The 24454-nt window shown below is 35.7% G+C and overlaps 1 protein-coding gene across 1 annotated transcript in view; it reads left to right on the top strand.

Moving 5' to 3' along the window:
• LOC149422160 (uncharacterized) overlaps nt 1–24454 on the top strand; it is a 454957-nt gene that overhangs the window by 387798 nt on the left and 42705 nt on the right. Inside the window, exons 12-13 of the mRNA XM_089633120.1 lie at nt 8947–9090; nt 10224–10326. Of these exons, the coding sequence (XP_089489246.1) occupies nt 8947–9090; nt 10224–10326 (247 nt within the window). The remainder of the gene's footprint in view (nt 1–8946; nt 9091–10223; nt 10327–24454) is intronic.

The raw sequence follows: 24454 nt of genomic DNA, 5'->3' as shown, positions 1-24454 counted from the left end.
CTACGAATATAATGCGAATTAGTTTATTATTCTGAAAAAGTCCCAGAGAGTTATCTATTATTAGATGATCTAATCTAATCTACTACGAAAATAGATAAAATAATAACGTAAGAGTACAGAGACACATAAAAAGTAAACGTTTTGTCAACATTCATTTGCGATATCCATCTTTGTTCTCAGGTGTCAGTTGTTTTATTAGGTAGTTGATGCACCAGTCATTATTTTTATAACTATTATTATTCCCACGAACTTAAACATCACACCAGTACCAGATATATCGCGTAAGCAAATATTAAGATCCCTTTGCATATATCACTTATTTTGTGGTTCACACAAAGTAGTTGTTTTATTTCATTTACATATAATGTCAAACCACAAAGTGATTGTTCATACGAAATTATTGTATCCGAATACTGTGCAACAAAATGATTAACGACTTCCGTGGTTTGGCGGTTACAAACGTAAACACAACTTACCTATATACTGTTTGTTGAAGTATGCAGACAGGATACAATGCCACACACCTCTATCCTGCCATTCAATCCTTTCTTCATTATTATCCTCGCTTCTTTTCGCGCATTTTCTTATAATATAAGTAATAACTCCAATCATCATTACAGATTTTTGATACTTACAAAGACGATTTTTTTGTATATCCCGTGAAAAACTAAGTGATATTATAACTGTAGATTTTGAGTTAATTAAAATAATGTTGGTACCATCTACTTCATCGTTTGTCTGAATTTTTCCCAACTTCAGATTCAATTTTGAAAATAACACTTAAATTGAAAGCAAATCCGAGTTTTAAAATTCATTTCATCGGATTTACAGACAGAGTCACAACCGAAATTGTTTTTTTTTTGAATGGCAGATGTTTAGTTTAAATGTGGCATATTCAAACTAAAGTTCCGATGATGACTTTGGTAGGTTATGTTTTTCTCTCAATATTTGACAACACACACAGTATAATAATATTATCTATGACATTTAGTTGAAGCTTCCTTTAAATAAATAATTCCTGTAGACTCAAAAATATACATAGATACAACAATAACAAACGCTCGCCGCGATCGTAACCGCGGTATTTGCAAAATAATGTAGGTACGTAGTGGTATTAAGAAATTCATTCGATGAGAATGAAGATTTCTCAGATGTGCAGAGTTCGGATTAGATCAGTGTCTGCCAAACTTTTTTACTTCACGGTACACTGGCGAATGGGATTTTTTTACCGCGGCTTCCAAATTAAAATACCTTAAAAAGTAAAGTGTACTTTATTAATATGAATAAAGGAAATGTAGGTAACTCTTTTTTATATTGTGCTCACACACTCACACTCACTACGCTGCGTCACTCTATGTATACGTATACCAGTTTCATCGTACACTTCGCGTGTGTCGCATCGACCACTATATACGAACATTACAAATATTTATGTAGATGTTGAATTTACATAAAATTGAAGATTTTTTTAAAATGATTTAAAATGAATAGTTTTGAGGCTTCTTCCTTCGCGGCACACCTGATACTTCTTGCGGCACACAGTTTGGCAGACACTGGATTAGACCAGCCTCGTGTTGCCTCAGCGCCTTATTGCGATGTGCAATGTATGGATAGTTTGTTATTATTGCATTGTTTCTTTAGTCACGAGTGCAGTCTCTCCCACTTGCAGTTTCATCCGACATTCTTTAGAGATATGCCTTCCTGGAAATGTCTTACATAGCAACAGTGATTTGGTTTAAGAAATAAGTTCAGCATAATAATATTGATGTAATATTAAAAACTACTGTCTAATCACTTTAACATACAATCTTTAGTTGTTTAAATAGACTAAGCGAACGAAAACGAGTCATTTGTGTATTTACAGGTCAGTAAAAGGGTTCAGATTTGAGAGATTAACAGGAAAAGGAAAAACATGAAAGTCATAGCAATAAATTTTTTAAAATAGTGTAAAAATAATTTGAATTTTCCTCAATTTTTTCAGGGTTTTTCAGGGTAATATTTTGACAATATTTTAGGAAAACTTCTTAGCTATTTTTAACAAAGATAAAAACCATCTTATCACTTTATCTCATCAGTGAAATGTGATACAATAGAATTCGTTTCAAAACTAAAATACTGCTAATTAATAATAGATCTGGTAGATAAATATTGACAACCCACTTTTTAGTGTAAATCGCTTATAAACGATCTTATTTCAATGTATAAGATTCTTCGTGATAAGACGAGTCATGATTGTAATAAATGAAACGAAGAGTCATGATTGTAATAAACATAAATGTTATGAATCTATCGAATTACGTAAATGAAGAGTAAAGTGGAGCGACCTTCTTCCCATTGTTGAAGAAATGACGTAATAAGTTATAATGTTTTAATTGCCTTTTTACTGTCCACGCTCTACTTGTAAGGTAACTAGGGAAATGGGCCACTTCGATGTGGTTTCGTTTTCTTTCGTTGTATCACACAACTCACAACGTGTTTTCTGTGGCAGTGAAAACGAGAGTTTTGAATAACTTTAACGCTTCTGAATCTCATAAAATATTGTGTGTTTCTTTTACAGCTTTAGACGTGTTATTCAACAAATATTCATTATTTATTAATAGGTTTCTCAGAAAAGTTGTTGAGGGACGATACATGAGTAGTTGATTAGTTTAAATGGTAAAGCTGTTTCATTTTAGTAGATGGTTCCGGGTTCATTGTCGTCGTTATTTACTTCTTCGTTTAATCCAGATCTCTTCAAGACGCTCTTTGACAATTGAACATACGGATGGATGAAGGTCTTATCTTACATATCGTTAGATGGGGCGACTTTTAAATCGGGGGGTAACTTTGACGATTATATTATTAAATTATTTCAGTGTCTATCGAAAAATGTATATACTCGTATATATGTCGGTGGCCGAGTTGACATCGCGCTTGGGTCCCACTCGGGCGTAGTGTGTTCAATTCCTCAGCTGGCTAAGTCCTCCATCACAACACAAGCAACATTTTCAGCTTACTGTGGCGGTAGTAAGAGATTTTCAAATATTGTCAGGTTATTCGTAACCCGGGACTGTTTGTCTTTAAAAAAAAAAAGAAAAAAAAATAACGACTTGAATATTCAAACTCCCATAGTATAACCTTTGTTTTTGGGATTGGGGCATTATTTAATCTAGCACCGACGTAAATCTCAGATATTGTACAACCTTTAATTAGTATGGGTATTCACTTATATTGAATAATGATTGTTTTCAATTTACTTTTAACTGAGATTTTGTAGTAAGACAATTTGTTCGTTCCTTTATTTTGTCCTGTTCTTAACCCTACCATCACAAGCCCGCACATCGAGTAATCCAGTTTACCTTAACTCAACCATCGCAAACCCGCCTATCATCGAGTAATCAAGTTTGCCTAAACCCAACCATTATAAGCCCGCCTATCGAGTAATCAGGTTTGCCTTAACCCAACCATCGCATGCCCGAATATCATCGAATAATCGAGTTTGCTTTAACCCAACCATCGCAAACCCGCCTATCGAGTAATCATGTTTGCCTTACCCAACCTTTACAAGCCCTTTTTTGCCTCGCTAATAGGAGTACAGCCGGAAGAATTGTGCTGAGGTGACCAATAAATTCATATATTTGATTTTTTTTAAATCTGGTATTTTTGAACCATTCTAGAACAATTTAGAAAAAAAAGATTTTCCTAGAATTTCCTTTCCTTTAATTGAATATTATGGACACTTGTTTAAAAAAGTGAGTCAAGCATCTATTTTCTTCAGGTACCTACTGCTTTTAAATTTTCCTAATATTTTCTCATAATCTTCACACGAAGAGGTCGCGCTGTAATTTCCGAGAAATTGATAAATAATCTTTATTATGATATTTTATGACTATGACAAACTTGTTGTAAAATAACACCTCATTCTAGATTACAAGGATTTTCTCACAACATGATTTTCTACAAATATATATAAAGTAGGTACTTTTAAATTGCATCTTATCTCTGATCAATTAAACATGGGTAAGGTTTGTTATTCGGTAGCCATACGATGATAGTGGTCGTTTTACACGTTGGCTTTTTCATACCGATTCCCATGTGGAAACTATATCGGCTCCCATATGAAAAATCTCTGCTTTACATCATCATTATTTTCACACTTCACGCTATTAGAGAAGAAATAATATTTTGGGGCGGTACTAAATCACCCTGAACATAACCATAGATCATATGAAAGCATCTGTTATATGCCTTTGTCGTCAACTTATAATGAACATCATCCGCTGGCATTGAATTGAATTGAATCTCTAAATAGTATAAAACAAAGTCACTATCCGCGTCTGTCTGTTTGTGCGCTTAGTTCTTCTAAACTACGCAACGGATTTTAATAGGGTTTTCATTATTAATTTTATACATGCATATTACATGTCAGCTAGTATTATTTAAACTTAAGTTAGGTCACACCGTCGTGTGTGATAGTAATTTTATAAACATATATAAAAATATATACGTATAAATTGAACATTTTATACGTATATGTTATATATATCACTATGGGAAACCAATACTTAGGTGATGTCGATATATTTAATATTAACTTTGCGAATTTTGTGGATTACGTAAAAGACTTATTTCAATACTATTCCTAAATGGAAGTTATATTTTTGTAAACCAGTCAAATCGCTGTATTTTTTAATTTATGTTCTTGTTATTTTTAATTTTGTTTCTTGCATATATTATTTTTTAATGTAATTTTATTTTTATTATTTCTTTCTTATGTTTCAAAACTGTCATTTAAATTGTCCCACCCACACGTAAAAGCCCTTTGGGCGTTAAATAAATAAATAAAAATGTATAAATTGAAATTCCTATAAGATTTGGCAAACATAATATATATCTTTAAACATATTAAATCACAAACAAAACTTAAATATTTGAGGTAGAAATACTTTCTTAATTCCTTTCTAAAATGAATCATATTCTCAATCTCGGTAATTTCATTCGATATTTTATTGTAAAGTGAAAGAGATTTCTGGGTTCCTGATTTCTTCCTTGTTTGCGATCTAATTTGCTTAGCATTTCTCGTCCGTATCCTCTCTGCCTGCCCCTGCGGAAAAACGGCGTAATGGTTAGTAAGTTACTTTGTTTTAGTGTACTAACAGGAAAAAAAATGTGAAAGATTTGACGACAGAGCTCCGACGATGGCCCGTTCGTTAATATTTTATGGTCGGTACAGATTTTCCGTGTATCAAAAATGAAGGTTTTGAATGTTTGCCTTTGTGACAGAGTTACGGCTGAACGTAAAACACGAACGCACGATTTGTTCCGGGTGTATAACTAAATTGCATATGCGTTTATAGATTTTATCTTATCTTATCTCATTTTAGAGAATTACTCATTGCTCAGCTCATTCGTTTATCATTATTATTATCTTCCATTAAAGTTACATCTCGCGGCAAGATAATAATATTTCGTTTCTACTTCAGTATATTTTGTGATCGCGAACGCAATACTATTCGTTGTTGTCAAGTTTAGCTTTTTATCACTGAATCGATTTGGGAGCTTTCAAATTATAGAAAAATCTATATTTTTAATCATGTGTTCTCAGTTAAATGTTTGTTTGATTAGTTTCGATTCATTGTGTCATTGTTCAATCGATTAATTCAGTCGTTTTGTCTGGTTTACATAGTTATATTATATAGTTCAAAATGGATTATTTGGATGATCTTCTTTTCGATGAAGATCTGTCTGAATTCGATTTGCAGGAACTCATTCTACATCTAGATTCGTTTTACAGTGACTTGCCTGATTCTGAAGTTGATGAGTAATTATTTTTTTTATATTTTGGCAAAGTTTTGTAATGATTTTCAAATGATGAGTGAACCACTTTAATCCCGATTCATGAATAAAGTCATAATCCTTCACTGTGCGATTCCTGAATCCCTTGAAAATGGCTTGGATTAACGCTTTCCTTATTTTCATTTACCTTTATGCCATTCCTTTCCTACTATAAGAGTGGAAGATACTACCAGAGTGGAAGATACTACCAGTATCGCCCTGGTGTAAGACCACCATTCAGAATTGAAACGTTGCTCCAAATGGCTTTAGCCGTGTTTAGTGACTAGATCTGAATAGCCAGGTACTTTCCCACCTTCCTATTTCCCTTCCCCACTTACCTTCAGCCTCACAACATCCCCCAATTGGGGATGCCATAGTCTCACTGGCTCCAGACGGGAGCAGTTGGGACTCTTGTGAGGTATTCACTATAAAAAAAAAAAAAAAAAAAAAATAAGACAAAATATATTTATGTTTAAGTGTTATTATCGTCCATAAGTGAGACAGCTGCTGTAGCAAAGTGTCTAGATTTAACAACAAATCTAAAAATTACGTTGTGATTGCAAGATTTTCAAGTACGGAGTACCTGTTGTCAATGACGTTTTGACGGCCGGCGTGGTCTTGTGGTATACGCTTTTGACTACAGATCCGAAGGTCGCGGGTTCGAACCCGGCGTGCGCAAATAAATTTTATTTGATTAATTTGTGTTATTTCACAATTAATTAATTTAAAATAATATATAGTATATTTGCGGCACGTTCCAGAGTGGAAGATACTCTCAGTATCGCCCTGGTGTAAGACCACCATTCAGAATTGAAACGTTGCTTGAAATGGCTTTAGCCGTGTTTGGTGACCAGATCTGAATAGCCAGGTACTTCCCCACCTTCCTCTTCCCCATCTCCCTCCCCTCCCCAATACCCTCAGCCTCACAACATACCCCAATTGGGGATGCCATAGTCTCACTGGCTCCAGACGGGAGCAGTTGGGACTCTTGTGCGGTATTACTGTAAAAAAAAAAATATATATATTGTTGTGTTGTACTTTGACAGCCATAGGCTAGGCACGAAGAAAACTTACTGATATGAAATATTGTTAATTTATCAAACATCTGTTCAAATTATTCGTTTTCCTGTTAAACATGGGACTGGAGGCCTATAACGAATGATTTGACAAATTTCATAATAAACTAACAATAAAACACGAGTATATTACAAGAAATTCGTGTTCTAAAAAAATATAATATTTTCGCATCTCGTCCATTATTTTTTATTTTAAATACATAAACGGCTATACTGCCTTTTATAAATAAACATATAATAGAGTACAAATTAAAAAAATAATAAATAATAATAATAATTATATTTATTCGAACAAGACAACCTGCGTGAACACGTGTTTATGTATATTCTGAATTACTTATATTTTATTTTATGCTGTCACATTTTTAACAATAGTTTTATTTATAAAAAAACCGTACTGATTTTCTCCTTGAGTGCATAATATAACTGCTGTTGTGTCGATTCACCGAGGTCAAAACATGTTTAACTATAAAGCAGTTAATCTGCAACAGCGAAAGCTCTGGCGTAGTAAAATTTGACCAGCTTAAATTCTTAAATTCTCCTTTCTTAAATTTGTAAACTAACGTAATTTTGTCGTGTCGTAATATCGTTAATCTAAACATCTTAAAATGTCCTTATCAATTCCGTGCTTTATCGAATGAATAGTTTTTTTTTACATTTTCTTCGTGACAAACGGTCACTTTACTCTACTAAGCTTGACCGTGACAACGTAACAACCATTCTGATCGTAATAACTTGACGTTAATTTCAATGTAGAATTCATTTCGTGATCTTCCTTCGCTGCCTTTATTATTCAACGTCTACCCCAATTAGTTTTTTTGAGTTGGCAACTCGAGCGTGGGAAGTGCCTGGCGCTGGGAAATTCTCCTCCAGTGTTGCCAGTATTGTTGCATCGTTTTGTTTACTAATCAGCCGCTGACGATCGTGAACCTGATAGTAGTCAACGCAACGGTATCAGTACCCCAAGGATAAAATAGGTCAAGTACCTTGTTTAATGGTCCCACTATTCAATTCTTGACGGTGATTCATAGTATAAATAGACATCTGTAGTTGAGTAGGTATTGTGTGTCAGATAAATTAAGTGATAATAAAAGTAAGTTTACTTTTTTTATTACATGATGCTCTTTCGATCTGTTAGACTTTATTGTTTTGTGATAATTTTTTTTGCCACTGTATTATTTTTAATAGCTTTGATACGATAATATTTTAGGAAACACGCCAAACTCGTGTCCAACATTTGTACACGGTTGACATTATTTGTCACCTGAGAAAGGGTCGATTACGACTCAACAGCTCGGGTGTGGAACGATTTGCCGGCCTCTGTGTTTCATGTTCACTCACTAATTCCTCTCCTCGAAAAGACCCCTTAAGCAGCTTCCCCAAAGGTGAAATAGGCCCTGAGAAAAATAATTTCCTTCTGGGCCTGCTGTGTGGAGTTAATGTATAAATTAATATTATTATTACCATTTCTCCTACTACTATCACAATAATCCAAATATATTGCCTGTGTTGTGATTGAGGTGTTAGCTAGCAGATGAATGAATGAGGACGCTTTGGACCAGGGATTTATTATAACCTGTCAACGAAAAAAATATTGGAGGTGCATTTGATCTAAACGTGGGATGGGGGTCCACGACAGTGTTTTTACGAACATTTTTTGGGAGTGTCACTGTCACTTTTTGTGGTTTCATATGGAATAGTTTTCAAGGTAAAAAATATGCTAGAGAAAATCTTGAAACATTCAAACTATCTGGTGAAAAATATGAAATTCCGCAGCCACCAACCCCCCACCCCCCATGGCTATGAGAATATTGTGTGGGGAATTAGTGGATTCTAAAATATTGTGGGGAATCCCAGTGCTGAGCAATTGAGAAAACAGTGGTCTACCTAAAACAGAAAAAAATCGGCACGTGATCTACGGGACAAAAATGTTTGGGGATCTTTGATCTAACCGATCGAGTTTCTTCATTAAGTTCCTTCAAAGATCTCTCTTAAGAAATGAATGTATTTGAATAGCACTGTATATTAATGTAAGTTGTTTCTGTTTCCATTGCAGTGGCCCCCCTTCGGTGGTGTCCCACCCGGCGCCCCACGAGGACCCCGCTGGCACCGGGCCGGTAGCGGGCCTGCGCCGGAGTGCCACGCAGCCCATGGCGGCACAGGCTCTACCGCAACACCGCAGTGGCAGCATAGCCGAGAGGTGAGTCCAGCCAACCCCTTCTCCTGACTTCTTCATTTTCACCCAGATTCTTCTCATCATAGTAGATTGTCAGATTACTTGAGAGATCCGTGAACCTTTTCGGTTTCTCTATTGACCCCATCAATTTGTCTACTAGAGTTTACAGAACTAGATAAGTTTTCTCTACAACGGTTGGAAATAGCCTTCTGGATTGGTTTTCAACCGTAGAAGTTATCATCAGTGACATTGATAAAAAAGAGAAGGTTTTCCATTTTATGTTACAAATTTCACATATTCTGGGGGATATTTTCTTGTAGCTAACACATTCGACCAAATATCAATAGTAATAATCCTGAGATTGATTCATCTAGTTGTCACTGCACTGCCTTGTTGCGTTTCAGTCTCCTCCACAAATACTCTCCGCTGGCCATAGGGAAACCATACAAATTTGGTCAATGTTATAACAAGCACAGCACAGTTTATTGAGATATTATTTGAGATTTTCACGGCCAAAAGTATTATCTTGATTAATGTTTGGGTTATTATGCCATGTTACGCTTCCTGCTTCTTTAGCCTTAGTTCTTGGTATCGGTTTAGACGGCTATACAAAAACTAAATGCAGAAAACAACCACATTAGAAGATTAACTCTTGCAACACTGCATCACGTCTACGTACATAAACACACTTCACCACAATCTATGCATCTACCCTGATGGTGGACACTGTAATGCTGTCCGAAATATTGGCTAAAGAAGGAGGAAGTGCAACATGATATAATAACCCAGAGTTAATCATGATTAAGACGTTTTAGTGATTCAACTACTTATTACAACCATCACACCTAAGGTATCAGCAGGGCATTTCCACCTTGTTCCAAACATCTTCTCATTATATTAACCTTCTTCCTCGACATGTCTCTAGTTTTTTTTTCCCTTAGGGGACCCTCCATCATTTTGTTCAGCGCCTTGTCAACTACTGGCCTCCCAGTTTAATTCTGTTCACTTTAGCCCGATAATCAAGTTTGTTTGTATCCATGCCGCGGTCCAGTTTAACAGTGTCCGGTTTAGTCCTGTAGCTGTTGTTGACTATGAGTTACTTTTGTATTCTTTTCTAACCCTTTACCGTCTATCTCTAAAGTGTACATATTTTCCAGGCTAGCTGCCCTGCAGCAGAGCGGCAACAACGAGTGGCGCAAAAGAGTGGCCAGAGTCAGCCCCGACCAGGACGTCATCACAGCCACCAAGAACAGAATCAATGTAAGTACCTACCTGATACAATATTATTCAATTATTGTACCTGTTTTATTTCCGAAAACAGTGTTGCGTTCGCCATCTAGCGGAAGTTCGTAGAGAATATTATTCAGTATTACCACGTTTGCTGCAATAAAGGTAGACCCCTTGTTACAATCAGAAACATAACAAATGTGTATTTTAGCAACAATCGTAACAATTAACTGTACCTCCTTTCTCAAATATTAAAGAAAAACGTGTAAACGGAAGACAGCCATATTCTTGATATGGTTGGTGAAACTGGATAGCATAAATTATTATTCCTCTTCTATTTTTTGTTGCGGAAAACTGTGATTTGTCCAACATGTTTTTTGTTTAATGTGACATCACATAGAGTCGGTCAACAGTAATCGGAACCATTGGGGATGTTATCGTCATTTTTCCAAATACCATGATGCTGATTTTTGATAGTTGATAGTTGTGGAAAAGAAGTAGAACTGGGAGGTTGAGACGTAATTGCCTGGCTATTCATATGTTTTTACTGTTTTTTTAGCAATGTTTGTATCAATATGGTCGTCCACCAGGATTATCTGAGAATTTCTTCCACTTTAGAATGTGATGTGTGGGACATCTATTTGAATTTAACTTTTGTTTTCGGTAATGTCGTTCATAACCGAATGCATCTTGGAAGCGGGTACTAACCCACTTGCGGACTCCGATTGATCTGTCAGCAGATGGACTTGTTGTCTATTTCTCTGAAATCGGATCATTAGAGCAGTTAATATTCGAAAGAAATGTTGGTCCTACCAGATCGGCATTCGACGTGGCTGGTGGTGAGTTTTCGACTCCAGCTCCTGCGTAGGAAGGTACAATCCTCAGTCAAACCTTTTTTTGTGTTGTAAAACACTTTAAAATAGAAAAAACATTGTTTTTTACGGGTTATTTTTTTATGCGAGTACCGCACCGGAGTCTCAACTGTTCCCATCTGAAACCAGTGAGACTATGGCAAGCCCAATTTGAGTATGGTTTGAGGCTGAAGGTTGTAGGGAGGAAAGGGAGATGACGAAGAGTAAGATGGGGAAACACCTGGATGTTCAGATCTGGTCACCAAACACGGCTAAACCATTTCAAGCAAAGTTTCAATTCTGAATGGTGGTCTCACATCAGGCGATACTGAGATCTTTCACTCTGGAACGTGCCACAAACAAACTAGAAATTATTTTGAATTAATAAATTGTGGAATAACACAAACTAATCAAATTAAATTTATTTGTGTACCCCCGGATTTGAACCAGCGACCACCGGACCCTTAGCCGAGGATCGTAACCACTCAACCACCGAGGCCGTCAAAGCCCTGAGCCAGATTACCATTTATTGTGATCTGTGAAGACCACGCTATAAGCGAGCTATATTTTCGCCGCTAGGCCTATTTCAGCATATCGCCCGCCATACATTCCCATTGGTGGTGTATGGCGAGCGATATGCTGAAACAGGCTAAGCCATGATGCGTATAGCGTAATGTGTCGCCTACCCTAACCTCATCTAAGAAATAGCACGAACGTGGACGATTACTTTATTTTCAATTGCACATCGGATAATAATAATTTCCAAGCCTCAATCGAAAATTGTGCAATAAAATATCGCAAAAATAATTCTAAAAACATTGCTTTAAAAAATTGAATTAAATTTAATCTAAAATTGCTTTGCATTCGGGTTTGAATAGGGTAATATAAACTTATGGAGGATGTTCGCCTATGAATGCAATTTATTAGATATAATATATTATGCATTGTGTTACATAAGCGGTTTACTTCTCGGTCACGATATTGAATAGTCACGAAGTCGAGGATTAGGATTCACTTTATTATGTAATGTTGCATTTCAAATTTAGATACGAACATAGTTCAAAATCACCATGTTTTACCAAGAGTTAGTGAATCGCGGATAGGTGGATCATGTTTTTTTTTATTTTTTTATATTAACTCCACACAGGAGGCCCTGAAGAAAATAATTTCCCTCAGGGCCTATGTCATCTTTGGGGATGCTGTGTAGAGGGTCTTTTTGTGGAGAGGAAGGAGTGAACATGGGTCTTGAAGAGTCCCATATTGTAGGAGGGAGGAAACACAGAGGCCGGCAGTTCGTTCCACAGCCGAGCTGTTGAACTCAAGAACGAATCGTAGAAGCGACCCGTTCTCACTCAGTACGCCCAGCTTCTGAGAGGCCAGCTTTACTCTGGCTTCGATGGAACCCCCATACCTGAGCTGGTCACTTATAGTTACACCAAGCATATCAATGGAAGGCGTGTTCGGAAGATTGCTTCCGTTGAAGGAGACTAGATTATCATTTGGATCCCTTTTAGACGTAATCAGACAGGATTGGGTCTTTGAAACATTAAATTCGACGAGATTATTTTTACCCCAGGAGGAAATACTCTCGAGATAACCGTCCATTCTCTGCTTCAAAGCCCTCCGAGCCGTTGGAGTTTGTGTGCCCTTTGGGGGCTTGTCAAACAAAAAGCTATCATGAACTGTACTGTCATCCGCGTAACAATGAATCGGTGCACATGTCAAAAGGTTATGGTGGTTAAAGGTTGTCATGTGGTTAAAACTTACTACCGAGGATAAATAAAACGATAATTTTTCTAAAGATTGACTTTATTTAACACAAGAACGAAATAGCGATTTTATTAAAGGGTTTCTGAAATCGCGAGAGGTCGTAATAATCCTACGAATAAATAAACCACTCACTAGATCGATATCTTCGGGCTTTTTGTATGAAACAAATTTGTCCTAAAAACCATAGATATGCCAATATATGTATATAGACAGTACAATTCTCATTCGGAGTCTACTTATTATACTAAACACCAATGGAAAACTCTGAAAGTTCATTGCATAGACTTTCAGAGTTTTTCATTGGTGGATATAGTTAGACAATATGACGTCACAATATTTCGGTTCCAATTTTCGATCGGAGTTATATACCCCTGATCCTACATAACTTTCCAAATACACTGGGTGGTTCGCTGGTACGCGCATGCGTCCCGGTGTTGCAATCCTAGTAATTGCCAGTGGTAAAAATTAATAGTTCCTACAACTTTTTGTTTTTCGATGTCTGATCTTGCTTCCCTATGGATGGTTTTTTTTGTCACTGTGCTGAATGAAACTATATCTTCGTGGCTATTGATTATTTGAAAAAAAGAGATGTCTTTATTTTTTATTATGTTCACTTTGCTATCATTGGTTATTATATATTTTTTATGTTTTGAATATCTGAACTCATTTAAAACATCGTATTTGATTTTGATGTTAACTAGCGCAGACCCGTGAAAAATCACGGGATATTATAATTGTTAGTTTTGTGAATCTGAAAGTATCTATAGCAAAAAATATTTTGCCTCAGGATCATTGCCTTTCAAAAGGCGATCAGAAATTTATATTTCGAACGAACACTGTTAGTAAATTTGAAAAATTACCACATCTGTCCAAATTAAAATAAAATAAATACACATTCTAAATATAGAATTATTCATTAATAAAATGATTTTGATACCTACTTTATCGGTTATCAGACAATCAGTTCCAATTTTGAAAAACAAAGCAAATCCTAGTTCCAGAGGTCGTTGAACAGGAGTTACTCAGAGACCCACCACCGAAATTATTATTTATGAGAAAATGGTTCTTTGTTTTTCTAATCTAGATAAATATTTAAAATTTATAAATAAAATGAATATATTAAATGCCAACCTTCTTAAATAAAGTCGTTTTGCATGTTTACCATTTTTTTTCAATCCATGTAATATTTTACACGAGTTACTTCTATTTATGCGCCTCAGGAGAATTTATTTGATTTTCACTTTGTAAATTTACCTTAAAAGTCTAAGCTCAGGCTGAATGTACTTTTTGTACGCATTTCATCCACATTCCATCTTCCTTCACCCGTAATGTTCCTCTTCTTTACAAAAGAAAGAATTCAAACACCCAACCCATTTTTATCGCGACTGTTTATAGATTGGGAAACAATGAGATGCTTATAGAATTCGGCCAAATGTACCTATTTATATTTACCCACAATGACGTCAGTGATTACTGATTAAAAAACAGCGCTGTATTGTGACATTTATAGATTTAAACACAATAGGATGAAAATAAAATATTGTGTCAAAAATACTGCTTTTATTGTCAAAGTGATGGTCTTTCAACCAATGGGTTGACCGTTATTTTATGTACAGCCAAATGATGATATGCCATATAGAATAGGATATAAAAAATATCGCTTATTAATTGAAATGCATTATTAAAAATACTAATTTCGTCTCCGTAACTCCGGTTCAACGAACTCTAGAATTTGCGCTTTGAATTTTGGAGGATTGGTTATCATCGCCAGTTTAAATGGATTGTTGGCTAAATGATTCTGCGGTTCTCCAATTCCTCAGAATCCGAGGTTGCGATTACCTTCAGTGTGAAATAACGAGAATTTGGATAATTCTAATTTAGTTTTTTATTTTCACAAAACTCACTTATAATAATTTTACGAACAAATAAATCGCGTACGCTAGAGGAAGTTTAAGTGTCAGCTACACTACTCGCTTCGACGCATCGACGAAGTCCTCGACGAAGTTAGCCGAAGTTCGAAGTGCGTGCCCACACACTCATGCAACTTCGCGAGTAACTCAGTCCAACTCATTCGAGTCCTTGACTCGGGCGCATTTACCGACAAAGTGTCAGCTACACTACTCGCTTCGACGCTTCGACGAAGTCCTCGACGAAGTTAGCCGAAGTTCGAAGTGCGTGCCCACACACTCGTGCAACTTCGCGAGTAACGCTTCGAGTCCTTTGACTCGGGCGCATTTACCGACAACAATCGGAAGTCGGGCGAAGCGAAGCGAAGTTGCCCGAAGCGAAGTGAAGTTCGTGCCCACACTATCGTATTCGGTCAACTTCGATCAACTTCGCGAGTAGTGTAGCTGGGCTTTTAGGGTCAACCCGACGGTTAGACTGCTGGAGACAAAATAATATTATTATCGCGCGCAGGTTTACAATGATACCAGTGTCACAAGAATGTGGGTAAAAATAATATTGTAGTTATTTTCGGGAGATGCAAACTCCCTATAATTTATCCTACAGAATTTTATTTCACAATTTACTCATGTATTTATTATTATATCTGTGGCACATTCCAGAATGGAATATACCCTGGTGAATGGCTTTGACCGTGTTTGAATCTGATTTGAATATCCAGATACTTCCCCGCCGTCATCTAACTCCATCTTCTTCCCCTCTCCATTACCTTCAACCTTACAACATACCCCAATTGGGAATGCCAAAGTCTCACTGGATCCTGAGGGCTGTGGGACTCTTATGCGACTTAACGTAACATTAAAAAGGAGTCTTTTTCAAAATTGTCCAAGTCCAAGACTACGTGTAATATTTATAACAGAAAATTATTTTGATTGCCACTTTTCAAAATCGGTACTGATTTGACAAGAATTCAGACGTTCCGTTATTTTTTTTGGGTCTGCGTAGTAATATATAATGTCCAAACGATTCTGTATTTAAAATTAGAACTTTATCTTTAACTTTCAAGAAAATTTTACAAAGTTTGAATTACCTGAAAAATCAGCAACGCTGCAACTGCAAACGCGGTTCAGTTCGTTTTTAAAAATGCTAGTCACCTGATTTTTATTGATTTATCACAAACATTACTTGCATAATATTATTTTGCGCATCCCAAAATATTATGTAAGTTCGTTTTTCTTATCAATGTTTACGAAATAACACAACTTTATCAACCAATTCAATTCTTCGTATGCATGTTGTTTAAATTGAGCAATAGCATTAAACTGATTAAAATACCCAATAATAAAAATTATTAAAGTGTGGAAAATAAAAACAAAAAACACAATCGATATTATCTTATGTTCTGAATTATCAAAAACTCTCTAATCAAAATTATAATGTCAGTTTTCTGTTGGGAATTTAAATGTAATCATTTCCTTCTCGCCACTTATTATACAAGAGTTTTGAAATATTTATTGAATTTTAAAGAAATGAGACAAGGCTTTAATTTGTTCACTAAGAAAGTTAAATTACCAAATGATAATTAAGTAGTACCTACTTAGCAAATGTTTTATATTTTGTTATTATTTCTTTACCAACTGTACCCCACCACGCCCTGCTGTGGCTCATTCTATCTGCAGATAAATAAACACCAATAGCGCGTGTTGCTTTTACGTCAAACAGATGGCGTTGATTTTTGAAAAAAGTTTTTTTTTCAATAGATGGCGCTGTTTTTTTTTAAATGCATTTATTTCATCTGTCACAGGTGACGTCTATATAATATAGGTATATTAAAAGACACGCGTATTCGAATACAACGTTGTTTCAAAATTTCAAAGCAATTCGTGAAGAACTTTCGGATATTTAAGATTTTGAACAAACGAACATTTATATATTTATATTGATACCTAGAGGTTTCCCGGTGGAACGTAAACATACCTACGATGTAAAATTTCCACCATGCCATGATTGATGGTAAACGTTATGGTCCGCGCATCGGCGTTCGTGACGTCAGATATGACATTATGGGCTCGGCTCGGTGCTGAGCTCGCGTGACATTCTGATGTCATTTCCGGGTCGCGAAGGTCGGGCCCGCGCCCTTTTCCCGGCTATTTGGGTATCTCGGGCACTTGCCATCCTAAGGCATTAATGGCCGGATCCAGTCGGATCACGGCACATCACCGCTACATTTTCACTAGCAACTGACAAAAGAGCGTAACTTGCAAAAAGCTACTTTTCGTAAGGAAGAAAACAGCTTAAATGAAAATAACTAGAGTCCTGCCTTTGTCACATCTAAGCTTCTTTTTGGTATGTTATTCAGAGATGACGAACAGCCTGCTACACCGTTCGGTCCTGGCACAAATAGGTTAATTTGCTTTCATGCATACTCTTCTATTAAACGATCTTTTGACATGGTCCAATTCAAGTTTTTGATTCTCTAGACGTTTTTCCGGGTGTTCTCCGATATCTTGATTATTTACTTGCGCGTCATTCTCTCATTTCATCCATCCACTACAAATACAGGGGTTTTCCAATAAGAGGTGTTATTTTGATAATCAATCGCAAAAGATCAATGGTTTCGTTGCTTGTGTGGCACGTAGCGCCTTCTTGTTGAAAGTAAACGTTGTCCAGATCAATACCATCCAATTCCGACCATAAAAAATCATTAATCATCTCTCGATAGTGCAATCCATTCACCGTAACTGTTGCTCCAGCCTCATTAGCGAAAAAGTAAGGTCCAATGACTCCGCCGGACCATAAACCGCACCAAACAGTCTCACGTTGAGGATAGAGAGGCTTTTCAACAATAACTAACTAACAGGTTTTCCGAGCCCCAGATGAGACAATTTTACTTGTTGATGAAGCCACCGAGGTGGAAATGGGCCTCATCACTTAATATGATTTGCATTTGATTCACTCAAGTGAATTTTAATAATTTCAATGCGTTGTTGAAGCGTGTATCGTTCCATTTTTATTAATGGCGTAGTTTTTACTTCAAATGTCAAAAAATGGCAGCTTCAAAAGTAACATCTACCGATATAGCGGGCTATTCAAAATAACACCTCTTATTGGAAAACCCTGTGCATCGCACCATTAAACCGATGTATGTGCAAAAATACAGTTTGGAGATGATGCGAGTTGATTTTTTTCGTATTGCTAAGTTATAAAAAAAAAACAATTAGTTTTTCTTTTAAACGTAAATCATTTAAAGAATAAGAATAATATAAAAGTGAGTTGAATGCTAATATTCGGGTTTCAGAACAATGAACATGAATATTGTAAAATCACATTTTGCAATATTCATTTGTGACTTATGCATTTGTTTTACACTTAAACCTTAAAAAATAGAAATTTTACTTACATCGGTTTTACAGTCACGTTGTGCAATATCCAAATTTATTTTGTCGTTATACGTTCGTAGCACACACACGCCTCAGGAATCTCATTGCTACAGCAGACAGCCTAATTTCGCTCCTTGCAAGATTCGTGACATACATCAAAAAGCTGGTATGACATCTACACTGTCGACTGATAGCCTTTTATCCCTACATAAAATTGATTAATTATATAACATGATTTGTCTTAAATTATTTAAACTGTTTTTTATTTTATGAAAATTAGACATTCGACGCTTACGACATATTGGCCTTTGACAGTTCTACTTCCGACCTTCGACTGCCGGTCCGTACAACAGTATTGGTATCAAACGATTGCCTCGCATCCATTGACAAATGGAATATTTACGTAATCTCCTTTGTTTTTACAAAATATCTTTGGTAGGTATTTTTTGTTCTCCCTTTTAAATTAGCGATTTGTTACTTAAGACCTTTTGGCCTCGAGCAATAAATTCGTAGTTTGTGTTATTGGCGCGGAGGGGATTGCGTGAAGGTTTCTAATTGACGCGCCATAATTGACATTTGCGAATCACCTTTTGGATTTTGACTTTTGTCAGTAATAATGGCGCTAAGACTTTGGGGTGGGTTTTGCTTTGTGGCGCCCCATGACAATTGACGTATCAGAAACCATGTTGTATTTGTGGTACCTACCTATTCAGAATAAAGGTCAATGGCTTATTCTCCATGTAATGGTAATAGCAACACTTTGAATAATGTCGTCAATATTTTGTCACGACATAAACCACTGAATATCCGAGACACCTTTGACTCTGTGTGAACAAGCAGTATACATACTACAGTAAATATTTATTACTTATACAGTTTGAAGATTTCTCCGTACAATAAATAGTAATTCGTGTTTTTTTTTAAATATTATCTGCTTATAATTTGTTTATTCAAAAATATTGATGCATTCTAAATTACAAGTTAATTTACAAAATGAAAGTTCATGAATTACTCCGATACCATCTTACCAATAATTTCGTGCGAATTCGAACATTTTCGTTTAGTAGAGGCATCTAGCGGGCAACGCATGAAACAATTCATCATAAATATGTTTTTTTCTTCTTCTTCTTAATATGTAAAAATTCGGCCTACGTATGTTTGCGCTCGCCAAACACGAAAAGTAGTCGACAGAAGTTGCTGAAAATTTCAAAATTTGTTCTTATTAGTACCAGGAGTGCTTAGAGGGTAGTGTGTATGGTAGAAGAATTCGAGGACGCCTGAGGACTATGCAATATCTCTGCAGCGGAATGAGACACGAAGTCGAATTAATGTCGATGCAATGTAGTTTTTCAACAGTAACATTGATTGTTGTTGTGTTGTGACACATACGCCTCGGAGATCTCATTTTCACAGCATTCAGTCTACTTTCATCCTTCCTCCGCCAATTTCATGCCTCACTTCTATACATCAGGGTGGGTACCAGCACTCCGTTGTGGACTGCTCGCTTGGAATCTGCATCTACATTTTCTCATTAATAAGAGATATCACTTAAATGGCACTCCTTGTGCATTGACCCTTTGGAACCCGCATAAGCCATGTCAAAAGTCAGCTGCCTTGGTATATAATACCTCCTTATATAATTAATAACAAGTTGCATGTATTTGTCAACCATTACGAGGAGAGACGGTGGAGGTGAAGAGGTTAATTACGGTGAGGCGAACCAACTGAAATGATTACAACATTCCAGTAACATTTTAATAATTTGCAATATTTTTGGCTCATTTGGTATATTTACTTATTTAACTAAGAAATTATGCAATGTTAAGTACTTTCATTTAGTGATGTGTATAATCGAAATGTAAAATTCGGAAAGACTTGATGAATGGCTGAGTGTTTCAAATCAGTCGACCTTTAATTTTATTATGAGCAATAATTATTAGCCTAAGACACAAATAAATTTTGAAAAAATCTTCCAAAAAACAAAAATGCCGCCGACGGGAATTAAACCCGCACTTGTGAAGTATTTTACCATATATAAACTATATTAACACTGTCCGGTTTCGGAACAACCGTTCCTTCCTCAAGGCAAAATATACACTTACTATTGCAAAATTATTATTAGTGAAAAGTGTTGAAGTGGCGGTGGAGGCGTGCTAGGGATTAGTGAAGAGTGGGGAGAGGAGATGGAACGGACAGTAAATGGGAATATATCTAAAGCTGCCAGTACACGTCGGGCCAACGTAGTGATTTGATGTCTAGTTAAATGTAGGGGAGAAAAATATGTTCTTGGAAAAGGCACATAAATCTAAGGAACTTTTGATAAGTTGACGAAATTAAAGCAAATTCTATGGAAATTTTGATTTTTCTTATAACTGAAATGTACCAGAGGACATGAAAATATAATGTGGGTAATTATTTCTTGAAATTCCGTAGCTCTCCCGATGGATTTTAAAATAATTGTAGAGAATAACTTCATTAATTTAACCAATTGATCCGGAAAATTATTCCGAAATTCCCTTTAAAAATTTTGTGGAGAATTATTCTTCTCAGAAATCCTCTAGCAATTCTCTCCCTCTCCCCTACATGGATTCGAAAATATATTGTGGGGAATCCAGTACTAAGAAAATTGAGAATACCCCACGCAAATCAATTTTGAAATCTAGGGAAATTTTGGTGTGAAATTTAGGAAAATAAAATTTTTGGCATACCATCACAGAACCACTTGGCGTCTATTGGCAGTTAAATTAATGCGTTTTGTTAATATATGCTATTTGTAAATGCCGACCCCTTAGAATATTTCATAACACTAGTGATTAGTTGGCAAGTGTTGTTGTATGTCACTAAACCAACAGCCGGGAATAGAATGACTATGCATTGATTTCATGGCTGTCACAGGCCAGTTTATCATTTGTCTAAAGTACCTACATGTGAATTATTTTATATTTAAATAACTAAATTTTTATACATCAATATTTATTCAAAATAATCGACATGTTTCTACATTTTTGTTAAACACTTCGATTATTTTGATTAGATAGTGGTGTGTACAAAGATATTTATTTTATTTAAATTAAAATTGCATCAGAAAGTGACTTTGCAATTATTGAAAACGTATTTTATATCTGTTTTTTTTTATACTACATAGGAACACGTTTTGGCACGATTTTCAGCCAAGTGACCGATTTTTTTTAGCTTTCAGACAAAATATTTGCAGCTAAAACTACTGTTCGTAATAACTCGGTCTTAGCCAAAACTCGTAAAAACTGGATCACACTCAAAAATATTATTTGTGCAATACACTAAATTGCACCAATAATAAAGTATTGTAAAATACATTGGCTCTTCCTCATTAAAGACCTCAGAGGTTTGCAATAAAATCTTTCTTTCATGTAAATATCAACGAATTTTTTTATTGATAATTCATTCGATTATTTCGATTTCGAAGCTTTTAATCAATGTTCCAAACCACAATAAAAAAAAATATTTAAGGATCACAGAAAATTAGTAAACAGATGCCCAGATCACGCCATCGTACAAAAAAATCACGTATGTATATTTTTGCGCTGCGCCGGAATCGACGAGCAAATATCCTTTTACTCAATTTATAATGCTACGTATAAATACGCGAGCCGAACTGCCGAACTGAACCTCAACTTATGAGAAAGGAACGAAGCAACCGCAAATGCCGCGAAACGCCCCTTGCAGTTGCTTCATTCCTTTCCTGTAATTCATGGCTCGGTTCTCGTTTAAGTTCGCAAATGTATACGTGCCATTCATTATACGTAGACCACCGCCAAAAGTCATCCATTCAATGACGAAGTCTTTCAAACGAAATGGAATCGATTATTTCGAATTTGATATGTCGATTAATGATCGATCGCTAATTTTGAGAAACTTATTACCGTCAGAAGAAATGATTAGATACCTTATTCCTTGGAATGCCGACCTCCCAAGACTATGTACCAGAGGTAAAATCCCAATCGCCCGCCTTACGCCCGCTCACACTATTTTCCTAATAACTTACTTGTAAACGTGCAAAATTACTTTTTTTTGTAAATTGTACCGTCTCATCAGCTATTTTTTTTTTTTTTCTAAAAAATATATTTATCTGACTTATGTACTTCCCCCAGGATAGTTACTCATATTCAAAGATATGTGTTTTCTCTCTAATTTTATAAAAAATATATATAATGAAATTACGAAAATGTTATAAAAATGGGTTTCATAGACTTTCTATAAATCGAAATAAGTGATCTTCGCATTAAAAAGTATATTATTTATAATTTTCCTGTAAATTAATTCAGTTACTTTGAAAATCGGAAATATTCTTCGCTTCACAATTTATTTTTTTCACAAAAGTAAACATAACTTTTCTTAACACTTGACGAAACGAGGGTCTAGAATATCATTTATTATGATTCATTATCAAATAAAAAAATACAATAAAATCGGGTAATGTGCGCTAAAATATTACGGAAACCACGGTGGATTCGTCGGCACTCTCCGGATATAAACATCAGGTTGGATTTCTCGGCGCTTCAATGGTTAATGATCGAATCTTATTATCTTATTGCATTAATTTTACAGACCAAAAAAAATCTTTGGACCAATTTCAAGGCCATGTTTTCAGACGTCTTTTCCACACCCTTGCTGGCTTCCGAGACAAATTTATTTTAATATTATTTTAGCAGTGAAAGATCGTAAACACAGCGTAATAACGGTTTACCACGAAACACGAATAGCTGTGACGAACGACACTGCGGACGTCACCAACGCCGCGCGTTACGTAAACTATGAACAGCTTCGTACTCGTGTACGTCTGTCTTGTACTGATTTAAGATCCTGCACCTGTGACCTGTGACTTTATCTGTTAACTTATTTTTGGCAGGCGGATGTTAAGACTTTTTTTTTGCAGACTATTTATTTGAATTTTGATACATCCACTGCGACCACTTTTATGTGGGTACTTTGATCTCTTAATGAGGTAATAATATATTAATAGTAGCTTAATTTAATTAGGTATAAAAATACACTGGCTTTCTCAAAATGCTTTCTCTAACTAACCAACTACGATTAAATGTAACATTATGATGTAACAACTATTAACCTATTATGTTTACTATACTGCCGCCATGGGTGAAACCACAATATCCTTCGTGGGTACCTCAAGGACGATGATGTATTTTTACTTATGACGGCAAAATAACACTTTCCCTGTACACGCAAACACCTCAGCATAGGTTCTCCTAGTGAGGTGTTGCTGTTACTCTGCTGTTATTCTGACTCTTTACATACTCGTATCCTGACCCAAGTATTTGGTTAGCTAAAAAAAAATCGTATTTTCCCGGCTCCTCGGGGATGAAAGTGTACTTGCCTGTAACGGAGTGAGCTGACGTGAGATGACGTCTTTCTCCCATCTGTGTGAAATGCCTACGTGACCTGCCCAATGTTGATCGACATCTTTGGGCGAGTCGAAGGCCGCTTAGTCTTGACTCTTGACAATAGCGATTAGATACCAAATTATACGAAAATATAACATATTGGTAAACGTAAGAAAACTAAAAAAAAGTAGGCAAGAGTGTTGGCAATATAATACAAAATCTACAGTGATGTTTATATACTTTTCGTTTGATAAACATTTAGAAGATAGTTGACAATTTGATAACCGAATCCGCAGTGATTTACGTTGGTAGGTTTTCGTTGTCGACTGACAAAATTAAGCAACAGTATAATAAGCGAATCCGCAGTTTTGTTGTCTAAGTAGTAATTTTTTAGATAGAAGAAAATTTTACAATATTGTTGTCTATATTACCGAATCCATAGTGGTGTCTACGTAAGTACTTTTTCGATTGACGAAAATTAAGCAAGATTGTTGACAATATACAGGGTGTCCGGAAACTCGTAGTACAAGCGGGAAACTGGTGAATCTACATCACATTTGGAGTCGATTTTGTAGTATATTTTTTTTTATTTGAGCTTTCGTTATCGAGTAAATCGAGTTTGAAGTTGATTTTTTTTTTTTTTTTTTTTTTTTTTTTAATCAAATTCTTATAAAATATTACTGAAGATCAAAGTTACCCAACTAATTAAAACTATTTGAAAGTAAAACAAATGAAGAAACTCGGATTTGAAGCATTATTTTGAAATCACCCCTCATTTAACCCGGTGTAATCATAAAATATTTCTGCTCTGCAGGGTTAAAACATCTGTTATTCAACCCTAAACACCAGAAAAACTTTAACCCTAAAATAGCCG

This window comes from Hesperophylax consimilis, chromosome 7, assembly GCF_061612785.1.
Source record: "Hesperophylax consimilis isolate HC1 chromosome 7, BYU_Hcon_1.0, whole genome shotgun sequence".
Lineage (NCBI taxonomy): Eukaryota > Metazoa > Arthropoda > Insecta > Trichoptera > Limnephilidae > Hesperophylax > Hesperophylax consimilis.
This window is presented reverse-complemented; position numbering and strand designations above follow the sequence as displayed.